Source organism: Atractosteus spatula, chromosome 6 (assembly GCF_055471065.1).
Source record: "Atractosteus spatula isolate fAtrSpa1 chromosome 6, fAtrSpa1.hap1, whole genome shotgun sequence".
NCBI lineage: Eukaryota > Metazoa > Chordata > Actinopteri > Semionotiformes > Lepisosteidae > Atractosteus > Atractosteus spatula.
This window is the reverse complement of record NC_142711.1, coordinates 9,035,394-9,053,019: the sequence shown is the minus strand read 5'-3', so window position 1 is coordinate 9,053,019 and position 17,626 is coordinate 9,035,394. Positions and strand designations below refer to the sequence as shown.

The following is a 17,626-nucleotide window of genomic DNA, read 5'->3' as shown; positions in this document are numbered from 1 at the left end:
CATGTGCATCATCATCTGTTTTGCACTCCATTCATTCAGTGGCATATGTAGATTAGGAACAGTTTGGCATTAGGATAGGGAGAGTAAAAGCTGACCCATGTTAAAAAAATCAATTTTGTGTACTGTACTGAAACCTGCAACAATCTGTGTTGATTAATACTTCTTCTCTTAAAACACAAGCTGGAGAAACAGCATTGGCTTCAAAGATAACTGCTTTAAAAGCATACTAACAAAAATATTCAATGTTGCTCACCTCTTCGCTAGCTAAGGCCACCCAAGCTGTCCAAGATGTAGACCGCAATTTGCATTTTTTCAGTGCTATGGGTTAACTAACAGTTAAAATACAAGATCACTGTCACAAAATGATACGGACAGTAAGGAAGTTTACAGTTTTCAGCTTCAGAAATCTGCATTTCAGTTAACTGGCATAAAACCTGCCAGAGAAAGTTTTAAAAGACCTTGACTGCCTGAGATTCAACCTGTCAGTCTGACTGGCAGCAAAAGACATGTCTGTACTGTCATAGATGCATGTACAAAAGTCTATATCAGCCTATTCTTTTCATTATTTTAGTTTGTGAAAGAAAAAAAACTCAAACACAACTGCCTGGTTGTGCTTTGCCAAACATTAATTGGGATCTTTTCTTCAGCAACTGCTGACTCAAATGCTGTGATCTGTGGGAAGGACACAGCACTCAATGTTGTCTCTGAGGAACCAGACAAGACTTCAAGCAAATCCAGATTTTTTTGTGTTCTCTCAGAGAACTCAGGATTTCAGAAAATTAAGCTCTGCTGTACAGGAGAGAAAGGGCTGTTTACGTATTTTCAGCCATGATCCATACTCACTCATTCATGTGTGTTGGCTTATACTGTAGCATGAATAGACTAAGTGCAGCTCATTTTAGTATTTTTGCCTGTTTTCTTTTGTACTGTCTGTAAAGTAGTCAGTAGTAGAAGCACTTTTCTGGCCACTCCACTCAAAGTGCAGCAACCTTAGTTTTTCCCAGGAGGTCTCCCATCCAGGTACTGACCAGGCTCACACCTGCTTAGCTTCAGTGGATTGCCAGTTGTGAGTTGCAGGGTGATATGGCTGCTGTTAATAAATTTGCACATGCAGTAACAACTATTCCAGCAGCAATATCACCCTGCAACTGGCAGCCCACTGAAGCTCAGCAGGTGTGAGCCTGGTCAGTACCTGGACGGGAGACCTCCAGAAAAAAAAATAAGGCTGCTGCTGGAAGAAGTGGGGCCAGCAGGGGGCGCTCACCCTGTGGTCCATGTGGGTCCTAATGCCCCAGTGACAGGGACACTTTACTGTAAAAAGGCACCGTCCTTCGGATGAGACGTAAAACCGTGGTCCTGAGTCTCTTTTGTCATTAAAAATACCAGGGTGTTTCTCAAAAAGATTAGGGATGTTTCAGATTTCCCATTAGCCCTTACCAATCATGGGCTCCTAATAATCACCATCTATGAATTGGCTTCTTAACTCTATTCTTGTCCTCACTAATAGCTGATGTGAGGTGAGCGTTCTGGCGCACTATGGCTGTCGTCGCATCATCCAGGTGGGGCTGTACATTGGTGGTGGTGGAGGGGAGTCCCCATTACCTGTAAAGCATTTTGAGTGGAGTGTCCAGAAGAGCGCTATATAAATGTAAGCAATTATTATAACTACAAAATGTAAACCTGTTGTTGTTGGATGTTCTTTGCTCATTCCACTAACATTTGACTACTGTGAGGTTGCCTTGGTGACAAGAACCAGATAACAAACAATAAATCTACTGGCATAGGCCTAAACTACATCAGAAGAAAAAATAATTAGTTACTCATTTGCTGGTATTATTTTATATGTTGACATACAGTAACAAGCAAATAATGGATCTATTCCATTTAAACATTTAATTAAAAATGCAAACAGAAGACAAAGAGCTTCACAGTAGCACACATGCAATACTTGGCAGAAACAAAAACAAAAAGCACAGCAAAATGACTTTGCAATACTAAAGAGTAAAACCGATTACACATTATAAGACTTACTGAAGACATCAGTCTTTAAGCGAGTCTTGAAAACATTGCAGTCCCTACTGGATTTAAGCAATGAGTTCCAAAGTCTTTTCATGAGCCACAACTGTCAATCGTTGTGTAGCCTGGGGTTTGGCTCAGATTAATAGCTGGACTATAGGTTACTCATGCAATAACCCCCTAAAGTATTTTGGTAGGTAGTTATTCAGTGCCTTATGCATAGTCAGGACAGCCATGAAAGCCCACTCAAAATTTCACTGGAAGCCAGTGCAACTTACAGAGGACAGGAGTTATGTGCTGATGAAGAGTGCTTTCAGTTAGGATGCTAGCCTCTTTAGTACTTTAGAAGATACCCTATTAAGTATTACAGTAGTCTCGTCTACAAAATAAGGGTATCGCATGCATTTATTTAGTTTTAAAGGATTGATAATAAATAAGCTGAAATGGGATAGTATAATAAATTTCACTGTCACATGAGCGTGAAAGTACAGCTGTGAAATAACACTTCAAGGAGGACTTGAAGACTAAAGCGGAGATACTTTCATGGTGAACGGGGTACTTTTAGTTAGCCCCACCCTCCCAAAAAACGCATCATTAAAATCATGAGCAATTCCTCCTTATTGTGACCCAGTCAGAAGCAGGTGCTTTGTGCTTGCGAATGAGATGTATTTAGTTGCAATTACACATGAATCGCTGCAAATGGGTGGAAACAGCAGCATTCGAAAAGGAACGACAACAACATTGTAAAACTGTATAGTAAATGAGAATTTGTTCTCAGTTGACTTTATTTGTTGTAAAAGTAAAAAAAACTTTTTCACACCCACACTCGAATTGGTTATCAGTTGAGGAGTTAGGGTCTGACACATCCATACAGAATGCCAACTGCAAAAGTCTTCAAACAGTACTGGCCAGCTGCACTAAAGAATCAATTTGTTCTAATGACCTGTTATATCTTCCATATTGTCAAGGTTATTATTGTTAACCCAATAGAACTATATGGGGTCAGTTTAAAAAATAATTTCAGTACCAATAAATCCAAAGTATTCCATGTTCACGGTTTGGTTTTAATTTCAACTAATTAAAAGCACTCTGCTCTTTGAAAACTAAAGAAAAGGGAACAATTTAAGAGGTTTTGCTTGTCATTTTTGGAGAGCTGTGTAGGTGTGGGGAGACGTATTTGACAATTTCTCCAGGGTAAAAACCAGCTGAAGAAAAATCTACCCTGCCAGGGAAGAATACAAACAACAGTGCCTTGTAAACACATTCAGACCCTTTCACAGTTTACTCATTCTGTTGCGTTGAAGCTTGCAGTCATAACACTTTGAAGAAGCAATTAAAACTTGTTATACATATGGTCTATACACCATATGTATATGGTCAACTCCAAGCACTTAGGGCAAAGGCAAATATTGAAGATATTATGACAGAAAAAGGAAGGAAAAGGCACAACTGCACACAGTATGTACTGAAACACCTAAATTAATTTAGGCGTTCAAAATTACCTTAATAAGTCCCTGTCTGTGCGCAAATAACAGTGGATCACGTGATTTTAGAATAAATACATTAATATATGTTGCAAGGTCCTTGAGTCAAGTAATGAATTGCAAGCAAAAATTCAACAAAGACGACTAGTGAGCTCCTAAAACAGCTCAAGGATAATGTTGCATAAAGCCACGAACCAGGAGAATGATACAGAAACATTTCAAATACTCTTAATGATATCTGTTTGGGCATGTTCACCTCGATCAATAAGAAGTGGAAGGCACCCAGGCACTGCTCACATCAGGTTGTTCCTCCAAACTGAGCAGTGGGGCCTGGAGGAAATGGCAGAGAGGTGCCACTGTGAAGCCAGGGGTGACTTTGACTTTGTGGCTGAGAAGGGAGATGACATCCATGGGTCAACAATCGCAATGGGCTTGTGTGGCAGAGTGGACAACACATCCCACATCCTATGTGAAGCTTGCAAGTAAGCACTTAAGTGATGCTGCACACAAATGGCAAAAAGGTTTGTGGTCATATAGGACAAAACTGGAACTTTGTGGTAGAAATGCAAAGTGTTACATCTGCTACAAAACTCACCATGGTGCATCACTCAGTCAGCACCAGCCCTACTGTCAAGCACAGTGCTGGCAGCATCATGTTACAGTTTTGCCTCCCATCAGCAGGGACTGGGAAGCTTGTCAAGACTAATAGGAACAAAAATGGATCAAAGCATGGGCAAATCTTAGAGGAAAACCTGCTCCAGACCTAAACCTGAGACAAAAAATCATTTTTCAGCCAGACAAAGATTCAAAGCACAGGGCCAAATTTACACTGGACTGACTAAAGAATAAGGCCCTAAGTCCTAAAATAAATCCTACTGCCAATCTGCGGAAAGACTCGAAAACTGCGACCCACAAGCAATTCACAATCGAGGTGAGCAAATCTACCAGGAAGGAGGGAAAAATATCACACCAATCTGGCAGAGAAGTATCCCAAAAAACACTTGTAACTGCAAAAGTTTAAACATTCAGGTTTAGATTAAAATATTAAGTTTAATGAGTATAATTTGGTAATTTCATAAAATGGGACACCACGGGAAGGGTCTGAATAATTCAAGGCAGTGTCTATAACATCTGCACAACTTTTCTATATATAAACTGTAAATAATATAGCACTCTCTAGTCCTATTGCAGAATACATTTTTATAAGACCTGTTAATGTGCTCAAGCCAATGAAGACAAAAATGGAAAATATCAAAATACTCATCTTTTGTTATCAACAAAGGATTGTCAAAGCCGACAGCAGTTCCGTCTTAGGGTTAAAACCCCAATCTCTCCATCTGAAGTCTGATGACTTGGTGGCCATTTTAAACTTTAAAAGTCCAGATTTCTGAGGAATTCGGTATATCCCTGAGCACAGTAAAAACAGGCAAGGCACTCACACGATCTCCGAAACGCACGACTCTTCTCTTTCTTTACAGCCGCCTGGTTGTTTAAAGTTTGGATCAAATATAGGGTTTAATCTGAACTGTTGGACACATGCATTACAATTTCCTACTTAAAACACATTTTATTCCACTATGTTTATTGAAACACTTCAGTTGTTACAGATTGGTTACACTCTGTGCTTGGTGCTTTGTCTGTGCACAACTACAAAGGATATCATGTAGCACATCTACTAAATAATAAAACACCTGGACGTGCCAGGGCAGCACAGAGAGCTAGATAATCGAGAGTCCCTACACTGCATAGCAATAACACAGTGTCCACAGTCCATCCACCCATTAACAATAATCTGCTCCTCCTGGGGAGGGTCTCTTTCCCAGTGGTGCTAACTCACTTCAGGATGGACAGCACATGACTGGACTCCTCCGTGGAGGCGAATGCCAGGTCATTGCAGGGCCATGCAGAAAAGGACAACTGAATGTCTGCAGCGCAGCTCTAGGAGGTGGGCAGAAACCAGGAGAAAACGTATGCAAAACATGCACAGGCTTGAGGTTGGCAATGAACCCAGAACCACAGAGCTGTGAAGCATTAGTATTAACCACAGAGCACTGTGCAGATTAGAAAATATGACAACAGAATTGTTTTCTGCATTGCTTTTATTTAATATATTATATAAAACGAATGCCTATCACTACTTTGCATATTACAACTGAAAAAGCCAGGTTAAGGGATATCAATAGGGATATCAAAAGGAGAAACCCTGTTCTCTCTACAAACTAGGAGCATTGACCCTTTATAGGTGACATAATCAAACTGGTTTTAAAGACAATTTTATGAATAATACATTTATTTATAAAATAAGTAACTTTTTGTTTTCAAAATACACAAAAAGTTAATAAAGCTGCTCCCTGTGTTCTTCTTACAGGCTCAGTGTGATGCAGAGGCTGTAAAATCCTTTATCACCAAATAATATTGGATGTTGCAGAGCTGTCCATTATATTAAGTACAAAATGTACCCTGTGTCAGTATGTATTATGCTGCCTCCTCTGCTAATTTTAAAATCTAAGTCAGAATTGTCACAAGTTGCTGTTACTGTACCACCTGCATGTGATCACAATATTGATGTTTTAATGACTCTTTCCAGACATACATGAGATCTTACAGAAAGAATATCTTGAAATATTTCAGTCCAGTAAGTATGAAAATTAGAATTTTTGCAGTCTTTCAAATCAACAAATAAATTATGACTAGTCTCTAAAAACTATTTTGTAATGTGTCACAGAAAGTCGAGAAAACAACTATATTCTAATCACAAAGAGCAGAGGAGGTAGGTTTTTTTTTTTCCTAAGTCAGTGCAGGACTGCAGCTGTTGTGAGAAAATGGAAACAAGACTGAAACAGAGATTATTTTTAAAAAACCTACATAAAACAGTCACACAATCTTGGAAGAATTCTGACAGCTCATCCTCACTACCCTCCTTATCTTGTACAAAGGCTGATCTTGTCCTAGTGGCCTAGTGAGTACAGATATTCTCTTGTGAGAAGCTGCAAATCGTCGGCATTGAATAACACTCTCAAAGTGGAGACCTGTAAGTAAAAGGTTTGTTTTCCATCAAATGGAAATATCTCAAACCCCACATTCCAAATACGCCCAACTGCAACTACACAACTAACATCAGAATGAACAACCATGCTATGGCTCTTGCCAGGATGAAATGATACAAGTTCAAAGAAGAGTAAAATAATGAGACAAATGTGTAAACCCTACACATTTTATACCTGAAAAGCAGTGCACAAAACTGAAAAGATCAGTCACAACTACATTACCTGAAGGCAATAACGTAGGAAAGGGTTTCACAAATTCCCCCCAAAAACTGTAATTAAATTAAAAACAAATAAAAAATGAATGTCTTTCAATATGTTTTAATGAAATTAATGCCATGAGAAAGTTACCTCACATACGGTATATATGTATATATTGTACTATATGCAGTGTATAGTACAAAGATATACTATAGACAGCATACTGACAGATTATGATGCAAGTTCCTCTACAGACTTAGAGCAAGTGTTCATATTCATACAATCCTTCTGCAGGTTTTCAGATATCCCCATTAGAAGACAGCCACCACAGCGTGTGGCACACACCCCACCTCCTATGGAAAACAATGTTGATCAATCAATGAGACCCACAACAGAGGCTTTGTCCTTCAAGCATGCAGCATTCAGCCTTGGTTCTCAAAGGTCAACACCACAGAATAGAAAACAGTACATAATCTGTGCCAGTCTCAAGCTTTAGCTTGTCAGAATTTGTTATTACCATCTGAAATAACTTAAGATATTTCCGCATGTTATCTGTAGAATAAAAGGGGGATTCAAAGAAGGGAATGAAATTAAGAAAACAAGACTCAAAGGCCACCAATGATCTTTAGGCTCCTAGGCTATAAGTTATATATACAGTAGCCATTATAGTAGAAATACTGTATATGCATTCACACAATAGAGATTGCAATATTACTGCATTCTCCTCACTTCTCACATCAGATGTTAGAATGCTTCTCCAGAAAAGATGTGCATGGTTTTCTCTAGTCATCATCAAGGCATTATAAAGATGAATAATGTTCTACATGCTACAGTACTTCAGTTTACAACTATATGGAGCAGACGCTGTAACCGTATCTGGTGACCCATATATCTGTGAACTGAGACGCTGTGGATTTCACCTCTGCCGTCTGCTGACAGTTTCTAAAAGACGAGACCAAGAAAGCCTCTGGCTTTGTGCCTTTTATTTGATTTTCCTTGGACCAGAAATGAACTTCTACTGAACTGTGTGATTTTATTTAGGCACTAGTTCTATTCTGCAGTTGCAGTGCTTTCTTCATATCTTGAGAAGGATTTTAATGAAGCCAATGAGAAAAGCTTTTTTTTTGGGTGGGCTCCTCAGCCCAAGTACAATATAATGATATTTCAATTGATCAGACCACCAGGTGGGCCTGAGGCCTGCTATTCAGGGCTCACCTGCTGTAGAGACCCATCTACACAGGATAGGATAGGAAAGGAGATGATGTCACTAAAAAAAAAGGTAAGAGACTAAGGTAACAACAGGAATGAAATCTATTGCAAATGTGAGCCTTCACCGATTGTCAAATATAAAGGAGGCACACACTGCAGGCCAGATTTCTGGTGTGATTACCCCAGAGACCAGCTGTGCGTGCTGGTTTTTACAGCTCCCATGGACGGATCCTACACTGTGCTGCCAGAGGCAGGAGGCGCCAAGAGATTTTCAAAAACTCAGATTTTACACCCTCTATTCAGAGAGCCCATTCTGTAAGCCTGCCACTCCATTCATCTCACACCTGTCACCGCGTTCTCCTGTGTGTCCGAATGATCGGGCCGCCTCTTCTCTGAACAAACACTCGCCCTGCCAAACTCATTCAGCTCCCCCTTGCAAACACATGACCCACGTGTCTCGATGTGAGGGCAACAAGCGAAGCTGATAAACAACAGCCTTCCTCTGAAACATGTCACAGAGGTACAGTCTAGATTGTACCATTTAGACAGCCTGTCAATAGCCGAACCAGACTACATTTCCACAGCTTCTAACATCGAGACCAGCAGCAATCCATGTATCAAGGATATCATGTGTCAATTGTATCACAATTGCAAATCTGTTTCTACTCTTAATAAATACACAACTGAACATTACTGAATCCTGCACACAGGGTTTTAGAATTTACATCTTTAAAATTGATTAATTTTAACTTCAAAATACAACATCGACGTACAGAGGTGTACAGCCTGGCTATTATCCAAGAAACAAAAACAAATGAGACACTAAAATGCCCACAGACGGAAATCAACTGGCAACCAAATAACATAATTCTGATTTTAAAATATTTATGTTCATACTTAACAAAAGTGTAGATATTTTTGGTACTGAGCAGGTGATAGTAAATGAATCTCTCACACTGTTGTCATGTCTGTTTCTACCATAACAGCAAATGAAGGCAGCTGTTACAAAAGGAGCTTCTCCATCTTAGATTTTTCCATCTACGTTTTCCCATCTGCAAATTCCTTTTCCATGTCATGTCTAAGCATGGAAGAGGGCACTGGGAGAGACCTAAGCTGGAGCTACTTGCTAGGATGCAGTCAGACAGTGATCCTAACAATCACAATCAGAACAGTAAAAACTGTTCTACCCCTTTCTGGAGCATCTTCCTTGATGCACATTTTAATCTCCCCTATGACATGCATATATATACTTCAGTCTATACTTGTAATTATTTTATGCTAAATAGAAGGCACAAGCCTTAAAATGGGAGATCTTCAGAGTATCGCAGCATCTCATCACTCAGGCAAATGTAATTGAAGTGCATAGATCAATGTACAAATATTTGAAAGCTGGTTCATAATAAGCATTCATTCTTAAGATGAGCATCCAAGAATTTTAAGCATGCTGATAATGATTTCCCTAAACCCAAGCTTTTTCTTTGTTCAATGTCAAAATGCTCAATTTAAAAAGTACATTAAAAAGCTAAAGAAAAATGAGCGATAATGCGTTGTTTCTTAAACATTAAAGATAAATGGAATTCTAACAAAGTTCTAATAGAAATTCGGGAGGAAAGGTAGATCCTAATCTCGCACACTTCTATTCGCTCGCATATATAATTCTTGCAGTAGTGTATTTCTTCTGTAGAGCACTCTGTGGCTCACATTCAGCATTGTTGAGACCTTTCCCTCACCGCGCTCATCCAGGACCCAAGTCTCTTCCGCCTCTTCAACCTCAATGCTTCATGCAAGAGACAGTGGATCTGCCTCCACCATATAGTCTCCACTTTTCTTTCAGGTCTGCTCAGCCCTCCAGAATCTCCCAGCAGCTGCCCCCACAGCCGTTTTCCCCTCCCCTTCTCTCTCTCCTGCTCCATTCTTCTCCCTCCCCTCTTCTCTCTGCGATTCTGGTCAAATATCCGACCTCTCACACCTCCAGCCCAGGCCTATAAATGTTGTTTTGTCTCTCTCTTCTCCCTTCTCCCCATCTTTTCGCTGTCCACCTCAGGGGCCCCGGGTCACTGACTCCCACTTCTCCCTGTGGGGCGAGTGCACGGAGCAAGTCTGCACTGAGACCCGGGCTTCCTCACTCACCCCACGCTGTCCATAACCCACAGGGCCTTGGCAGCTACAGCAATGGGTCCCCCCCCCCCCCCCACCCCCCACCCCCAGGGTCTGTTTGGCTGGCGTCCAACAGGTTGGTGCCGGCCTTCGACTCTTACCCCGTCCATGTCCCTCGCTGCATATGGGGCTAATATTCCTCCTTTTTTGGTCCCCTCCCCCACTGCTGCACCTGTACCGGTAAATGTCATTTCAAACATCTACAATTATTTACAGGATTCAAATGAAAGGTAGCAAATACTCAGTTTTCAATACCAACCCATAGAAGAGAGAGATGTTTTCGCAGCTAAACCTGTTCAGAGACTCAAGTTTAATTTCACAACTAGGCAATGCATTGGGCAGCTGGAGAATAGATGCATTTCTACTACATCAACTTGAAAAACAAAAAGTAAAAACATTTTGCATTGGCACCCAAGTGCTATATTATATTAGTATCATATACTGCAAAATATACACAGACACTTTTCATCGGGCTGCCCTTTAACTTCAAGTGTACAGCTGAGTGCAATGTCACAGTGTTTTCATGTTTATTATTTCCAAGGCTTTGGGAGCCACTGTGAGATACCATCTCCACTGTATGCTTTTATTCTCTTCAAATCCAATCTGCCTGCTAATTTCCACCGATTCAGCTTTAAACAGCATTCAGGCAGCATCATACTATGCATAACATACGGCCCTGAATTCTTAATTCAAAGATTAACTTTTGCTTAAAAATAAAAAACAAGATAAGCAATGCACCGCACTATTTTTAAGAAGTCTTTCATCGTAACATTAAAAAAAGATGTATCAATGTTTTCATAATTTCCCTTGTTCGTTCTCACATATCGCACAAACCAACCTTCTTAGCCACAGGCTATAGGGCACAGACTTGGTTATGAGTTGTTACATGCATGCTGCAGATGGGTTGTTAAGCCTATTAGATTGGAACTTTGTTTTTTTTTATTAAAATAAACCCATATGCTTTATTAAAAGGTCTACAGACAAATGCTGAAGTTATGGTATTTAATGGTAATAATGGTATTTCAAAAGCCTTTCTACAGACTAATGGGCCGTGCTACTAATTCTGGACATATCACTACAGGATCAACATTGACACCAAGTTCAAAGACAACTACGTGACCATACACGCTGCCCTCACAAGAAACTTAACAGTTGCACCATCAACAAAATCTACTTAATATTTTCCTTCAGATGAAGATGGTTCCACTGCTTTTTAAAACATTCACTTTTGTCAAATAAATCTGGTCTTTTGCCAATAACACATCAAGGCACCACAGCATGTAAGGTGTGTTGTCTACTGAAGATAATTTAAACAAAACGTGGAAAATCTAGATCAGTGGAATGAGTCCCCAATAGTGAAAGTAAAAACTGCACTATCAATTGTAAAAATATGAAGAAACAGATGCAATGTAACAGGCACCAAACCCTTTAATTACTAACATAACCACTAAACAAACTAAGGAGGAAAAAAGATCCCTTTAAAACATGCTTCCATGAGCATCATTCATTATTATTATTTTCAATTTAGAGAGCACTAACAAAGGACCATGATCCCGCCCTGGAATAAGCTGCTTTCTGATAAAGAATGGATGTAAGCAAAAGAAAAATGACTCCTAAATATTATTTAGATCATTCTATGGCAAATAAATAACCCACAGAGACACCTCTCTCAGATTTTAATGAAATACTGCAGTACCAGAACATAAGCAGAATTACAAACTAGAGGCCATTCTGCTCATCTAGTTTATTTGGTCGTTGGTAGCTAATTCATCCCAATCTCTCATCCAGCCATGTCTTGAAAGGGTATCAGCTGCAACTTGGCTAAATGACCAGGTTATAAATTAAAAGGACAAAGATTTTATTTTAGGGCACGCTTAATTTTTTAAATGGCTAAATCTCAGTATCAGTTTCAGCAAGAGAGGGCTTCCCCCCCAAACGCGTTTCTAAATAAAGTGAGTTCATCACTTTTATTTTGGCATGACTTAAAACGAATGGGCTTTTATCAATGACCTTTTGACCCTTGGAAAACCAAAATATAAACAGCTGGAGAAATAATCAAAGCAAGATTAACATACAAACACTTTTAAAAAAGGTTTCTTAATTGTCCCTTTAGACAATGAACGGGATTCTTGTATTTCTGGAATTTCTTGTTATTACCATGATGTTCACTTGCAACCACCACCAAAAACATCAATAAGTAGCGATCCACCACCTGAAACTGGAAATTTTCCCCCAAAAAACTGCAACAACTAAGTCTGTAAGCAGTTTATAAAGTTATAAAACCCCATTTGTATTACAATTCCTTTTATTTCCTTCATTGACTGCTTCAGCTTCATTAAACAATTTTAGGACACAATGAGCAAATTGACACCTCAATTTGATAATTTTATAATGTATTTTTATTTCATGTATTGCTTGGGAACACATTTCTAATTATTCCATATTCACCTCCTAAGTATTAGCCATGTTGAATAACCTATTTTATCCACATTTACTTGCCTGATACTGTATCCTTTTGGCAGAAACAAAGGGCATATTAGGAGTCTAAATTTCACAAAGCACATTATCAGATGAAACATTTCTATGGCCAGTGATGTTCCAGTCCAGTGCATTAATCGGTGCAAGACAATCAAACACAATCGTCTGACTTTTCCACCAAGTCCGAACTGTGGTTTCTTTGGGTAAGAATGTTTGATACTTTAATTGTGTTGCAAAGAATATCCAGAAACACAAGAATCCAGTTCATGTTCTGCAAGAGCTAAACTCATTAAGGTGAGTGGTTTTTTTCAACAAAGTAGTCTGGACCTCTTCCAGACTACATTAATTACTTAATTGCATTTAATCCGTGATACACTCAGGCAAAATTTCTGCCTATCAGTTATTTGCTAGAACCGGCCCATTGTGTGCAAAATAGTGAGAGCTAGGCTACCTGTTTTAAATAAAAACCCTGAAATCAGAACTATCACTGAGAAGCCTACATTAAACAGACCAGGTCAAACACAGAAAACAGCAATCCAAAGTACATAAAGATCTAGCTTTTAAAAGAAACAAACCAGAAATTAATATATATTTATGACTACAACAAGAGCAATAAGGTATTTGAGGATACCCCTGGAATATGGGTTATAGCCAGTGCTTTCGTTTGTACTTTGCTATCGGATCGTGTAATAAAAGCATAAATAAATGTAAATAACTGCGTTGGGCAGACTGTCGTTTCTACAGGAGTTAATTACCCCTATTTAGGTTCTATACTGGGGCATAAACTCCCTTCTTGCAACAGCCTGCGCAGTCAATGCACAAACGTGTGCTGTACTTTCTTTTCATAGCATTTTCACAAATCTTAAAAAAAAAATCTTAAGGAAAACCAAACTGAAACACGGTCATTTGCATTCCAGAGGGACAGTCTCATTTCACACAGCACAGCTACCTGACGTTCCCATTGTTAAACACACACCTTTGTTTGGCACTGCGCATGCCAATTCAATGATACGGATCTTTAATAGTTTCCCCTCGGCGTCCAACATTTCTGCCGGAGTTTGTCCTGAATTGTGTGAGGTCTCCTAAGAACACAGCAACACAACGTGACACAAACCGCACAACCACAGTTCGCCTGTTAGAAAAATCGTGAGCGGCAGCACACACGGACGGGGCAACACATATGGCGTTTTTAGTTGTCGTAAATACGGCAAAAGACCATTTCTGCTTCACGTTTATAGCGACCCCAAAAGAGACGCTGTTTTTGTTTTTACCCCCGGCGTATTTCTGAATGCAAATTAATACTTAAATCCACAGTCGCTTTTCTTGCCTTGCCTGCTCCCAGACGGGATGCTCGTTTTTCTCGAATCACCACCTCTTTAGTTCACCAAGGTACCCCACCCCCGGGGACGGGGGGGTGACCATCCACTGCCACCCCTTTCCATTCACGCACTGTCATCGCCGCTCTGTGCTTCTGCACGGGTAGGGGACTAAAGGGGGGAGGCACCAGGAAGGAATACCGTTTAAAAACCTGTTCCCTGTTCGCGAAATAAACGCAAGCACGGCAGACATGAAGCCTCCCGTCGCCACCGAGAGCACCGGTCCTAATAATACTTCATTCGCACCTATCTGATTTTTACTGACATGGGCTACCCGGCCCTCGGTCTCCCGGCCGAGAAGGCAACAAAAGAATATTAAATGGACCCCCCTGCGTCTTCTTGCTCCTTCCAGTAACATTCACCCCGCAGACCGTCGCAAAAACACGGAAGGAAATATTACTCAGCTGCCCTATTCCAAGATTGCAGCGTCTGTGAATAAAGACAACAACTTTTTTTTTTTAGCCCGCTTTTAAACATTTCCCAGGATACTGGTTACTGAAAACCGCTCGCTTCCGAACCGACTGGAAATGTATTTTTTAAAAAAAGACGCGCAACCCCTTATCACTTTGCACCATTTACCTCTCTGACTCTCTTCTCGGATAGTCAATGCATTTTTAATAGCTAGTTCTCTCTTTCTCTCAGCAAGCTGATGCCTTTCGGCCTTTTGACTGTCTCCACACACACACACACACAAAATCAAATATAACACTGTCCTAGCGCAAGCCATTCCTTATTTGTCTTTTAAAAAGATCCCATGAAAAGCGGCTACGATGCACTGCAACATTTTGTAACTCCCTGGTAATAACACAACACATGCATGACGTGTGCCAAACATGACAGCCCCGTTTTTAACACTGGCGAAATTCAACTCACCCAATGCCACCTCGCAGGCTTTACGCAGCTGAGAGTGGTGAGCCTTCTTCACCTCCTTGTCGGCTAAAATCTTCTCCAGAGCCCGGGTTAAAAACATGTTTTTCGTCTTTTTCCCTTCATACATGACGCGCTGGACGGGAGCTTGGGCGAGGAGTATGATCACAGTCCCAGCGGGGGAAGGAGTCCTCTCTCCCTTACCTACCGCTCCTCAGACGAAAGAAAGCGCTGCCGATCTGCGCCCTCCCCAGAAAAAAAAATATATTAAAGAGAGCATGCATAAATACAGAAGGTGCGATAGATTTACACGGAAATCCCTCGGTTTTCCACTAGCAACCTGCCAGCGCCATGTTGGAAGGAAGCGACGTCACGCACGTCAAAAACGGCCGCAATGAGGCAGAGTGAGTCAGGCTGGCAGGAGCTGGGAGGGTCGGAGGAGAGGCGCTGCGCCGATCCGTACTTCCTTGTTCGCTCACTGCGTGTTGTTGGAGTGGGCGCAGGTTCAGGTGGCTAGCGTGGCTGTGGCGTGTTAACGCCACTGCACGAAGTGAGATTGTCGTGGGTTGTTTTTTTGTTTGGTTTTAGTGACTTGCGCAAAACTAACAAGGGAAGGGACTGTCTGCTACAGTTGCAGCCAGCCGCCGCCGCCGCCGCCACCGTGGTGCGGTCCCGCCGTCTCTCTGCGGTGCTGCATCTGCAGTACAGCTGCGGACAGGAGAGGAGAGCAGGGCAGGTCGTTTTGAGTGTGACCAGCGATACAAAGGGCTCACCTGTCGGTCAAGGGCACGGACAGTATACCGCAGAATCAGACTGAGTTTCCTTTCGTGCACTGACAAGCCTCAATGCAGAGGGGATATATGATGAATTAGCACACCTGAAGACCCCCGGTTTCCTCGAAAAACAAGGTTCCTATTGCACAGAGTACAGTAGTATCTAAGCTATGTTCAGCAGATGGTTTTGTTTTACTGTACAATGACCAAGCCTGGCAGGAAGGGGTCAAATTAACAATGCCCGGAGACAAAGGGTGTTCTTTATCTGCGGTAGTAATGATAATAATTAACCTTGCATTTATGTGAAAATGTGAATATTTATATGAATTGCTGTAGTTACAGGAGGGGCTGCATATCATTCACCACAGAGGTGCATCTCTCACCTGGGTGACAAACAGCAGCCATTATGCACTGGCAACCCTGCTACTCGGTTCCTATGCCGAGACAGGTAGTCCAGTATAAGCCTGGACATCCCGTTTTTGTATGCAACCTGTCATTAGTGCTAACAACGCTTCTCTTTCAAGAACACACGATCACACCATGCCTGGTTTGTCTAACCTTAGTGAATTGATCAGTATTTTAGCAGATTCCTTTCACAGGTTGTAAGTGACCAATGAGTCAGTAGAGGAAGGTGTCCTGGCTGAGTTGAGCCTAAAAAAGAGTATTTACAGTAGTTCCCTGTGATTATTTTAAGACTGTGACTCATAAATATAAGTTACCCCTAGGGTAATGAAGTTAATCACAAGAAGTGTCTTTCCAAGCTTCAGCATCAATAAGGTAAAACATATACAATGGTTACATCAATATGTAGTAAATTAAGATCAAATATCCCCAGATGCTTTCTGAACTGTGTACTGTACTAACAGATGAGTTGCTTCTAGTTGCTTATATAAGTCAGCTTTATATATATAATATTGAGATACTGTACCCTGGGTAAGACTATAGCTTTTGAATCACTGCTTTCCTAAGGGAAGAACATCTAGCCAATTAAATGATCTGGCATTATAAACTGAGAAACCCCATGTTAATTTAGTTTGTACTGGTAGCTGGGCATTGGATAAGAGATTTATACTGAACATATGCAGGCTACTTGAGTCTTTTAAAGCTCCAATCAAATGATCAGCATGCTGCTCAATTGGTCAGAATGGACACACAGTTTTAACATGAAGACTGACATATATTTTAACATGAAGGAATGGTGCGGTGGTGCGGTGGCTCTGTGGCTCAGGATCTGCCCCAGTGGCTGGAAGGTTGCCAATTCAAATCCTGCAGCTGGCAGAGGAATCCTACTCTGTTGGACCCCTGAGCAAGGCCCTTAACCCCAACTGCTCCAGGGGTGCTGTATAAATGGCTGACCCTGCACTCTGACCCCAAGCTTCTCTCCCTGTCTGTGTGTCTCATGGAGAGCAAGTTGGGGTATGCAAAAATACAAATTCCCCATACAAGAAATTGTATATGGCCAATAATGTGATCTTATATCAAGAGAACAATGGCATGCTAGAGCCTACATCTGTCCAACACTAATTGCTTTTTGGGGTGTTCACAGCTAGCAATTTTTAACCTGGCAAGATACTGCCAAATACAGCTCTTCAATGATTGGCCACAATCTGTGAGACTAGGAGTCATGGCACCTTGCCAAGATCAGTGGAGACGTCCAAGTATGATAGTCATTCTCAGCACTTCTGGGCTGGACTGTCTGGCCACTACACAACACTTGCAGTGATTGATGGCAGCTTGACCGTATTACTCCACAATAATCACATTCTGGGACCTCCTTCTGCTCTGAACACATTGCAGCAGGACCACAAGTCCTCGCACAGCTCCTGTAACAGTCGAGTGTCGAGTGTGTGAGAGCTGTGCTATGGCTGTGGTAGGTGCTATGATACACAGCCATATCACCCTCCAACTCACAACTGGCAGCCCACTGAAGTTCAGCTGGTTTGAGCCTGGCCAGTACCTGGATGGGAGACCTCCTGGGAAAAACTAAGGTTGCTGCTGGAAGAGGTGTTAGTGGGGCCAGC

General features: G+C 41.2%; 1 protein-coding gene across 4 annotated transcripts in view; it reads right to left on the bottom strand.

Moving 5' to 3' along the window:
* Positions 1 to 15,228, bottom strand: part of arfgef1 (ARF guanine nucleotide exchange factor 1) — a 103,291-nt gene extending 88,063 nt beyond the window's left edge. For 3 of the 4 annotated variants that reach the window (XM_088918880.1, XM_088918881.1, XM_088918883.1), the window contains exon 1: positions 14,839 to 15,213. In XM_088918880.1, the coding sequence (XP_088775006.1) occupies positions 14,839 to 14,962 (124 nt within the window). In that variant the 5' untranslated portion in view covers positions 14,963 to 15,213. Of the gene's footprint in view, positions 1 to 14,838 lie in introns of all 4 variants that reach the window. The other variant, XM_088918884.1, reaches the window with a different exon arrangement.
* Between the last annotated feature and the right edge of the window lie 2,398 nt (positions 15,229 to 17,626).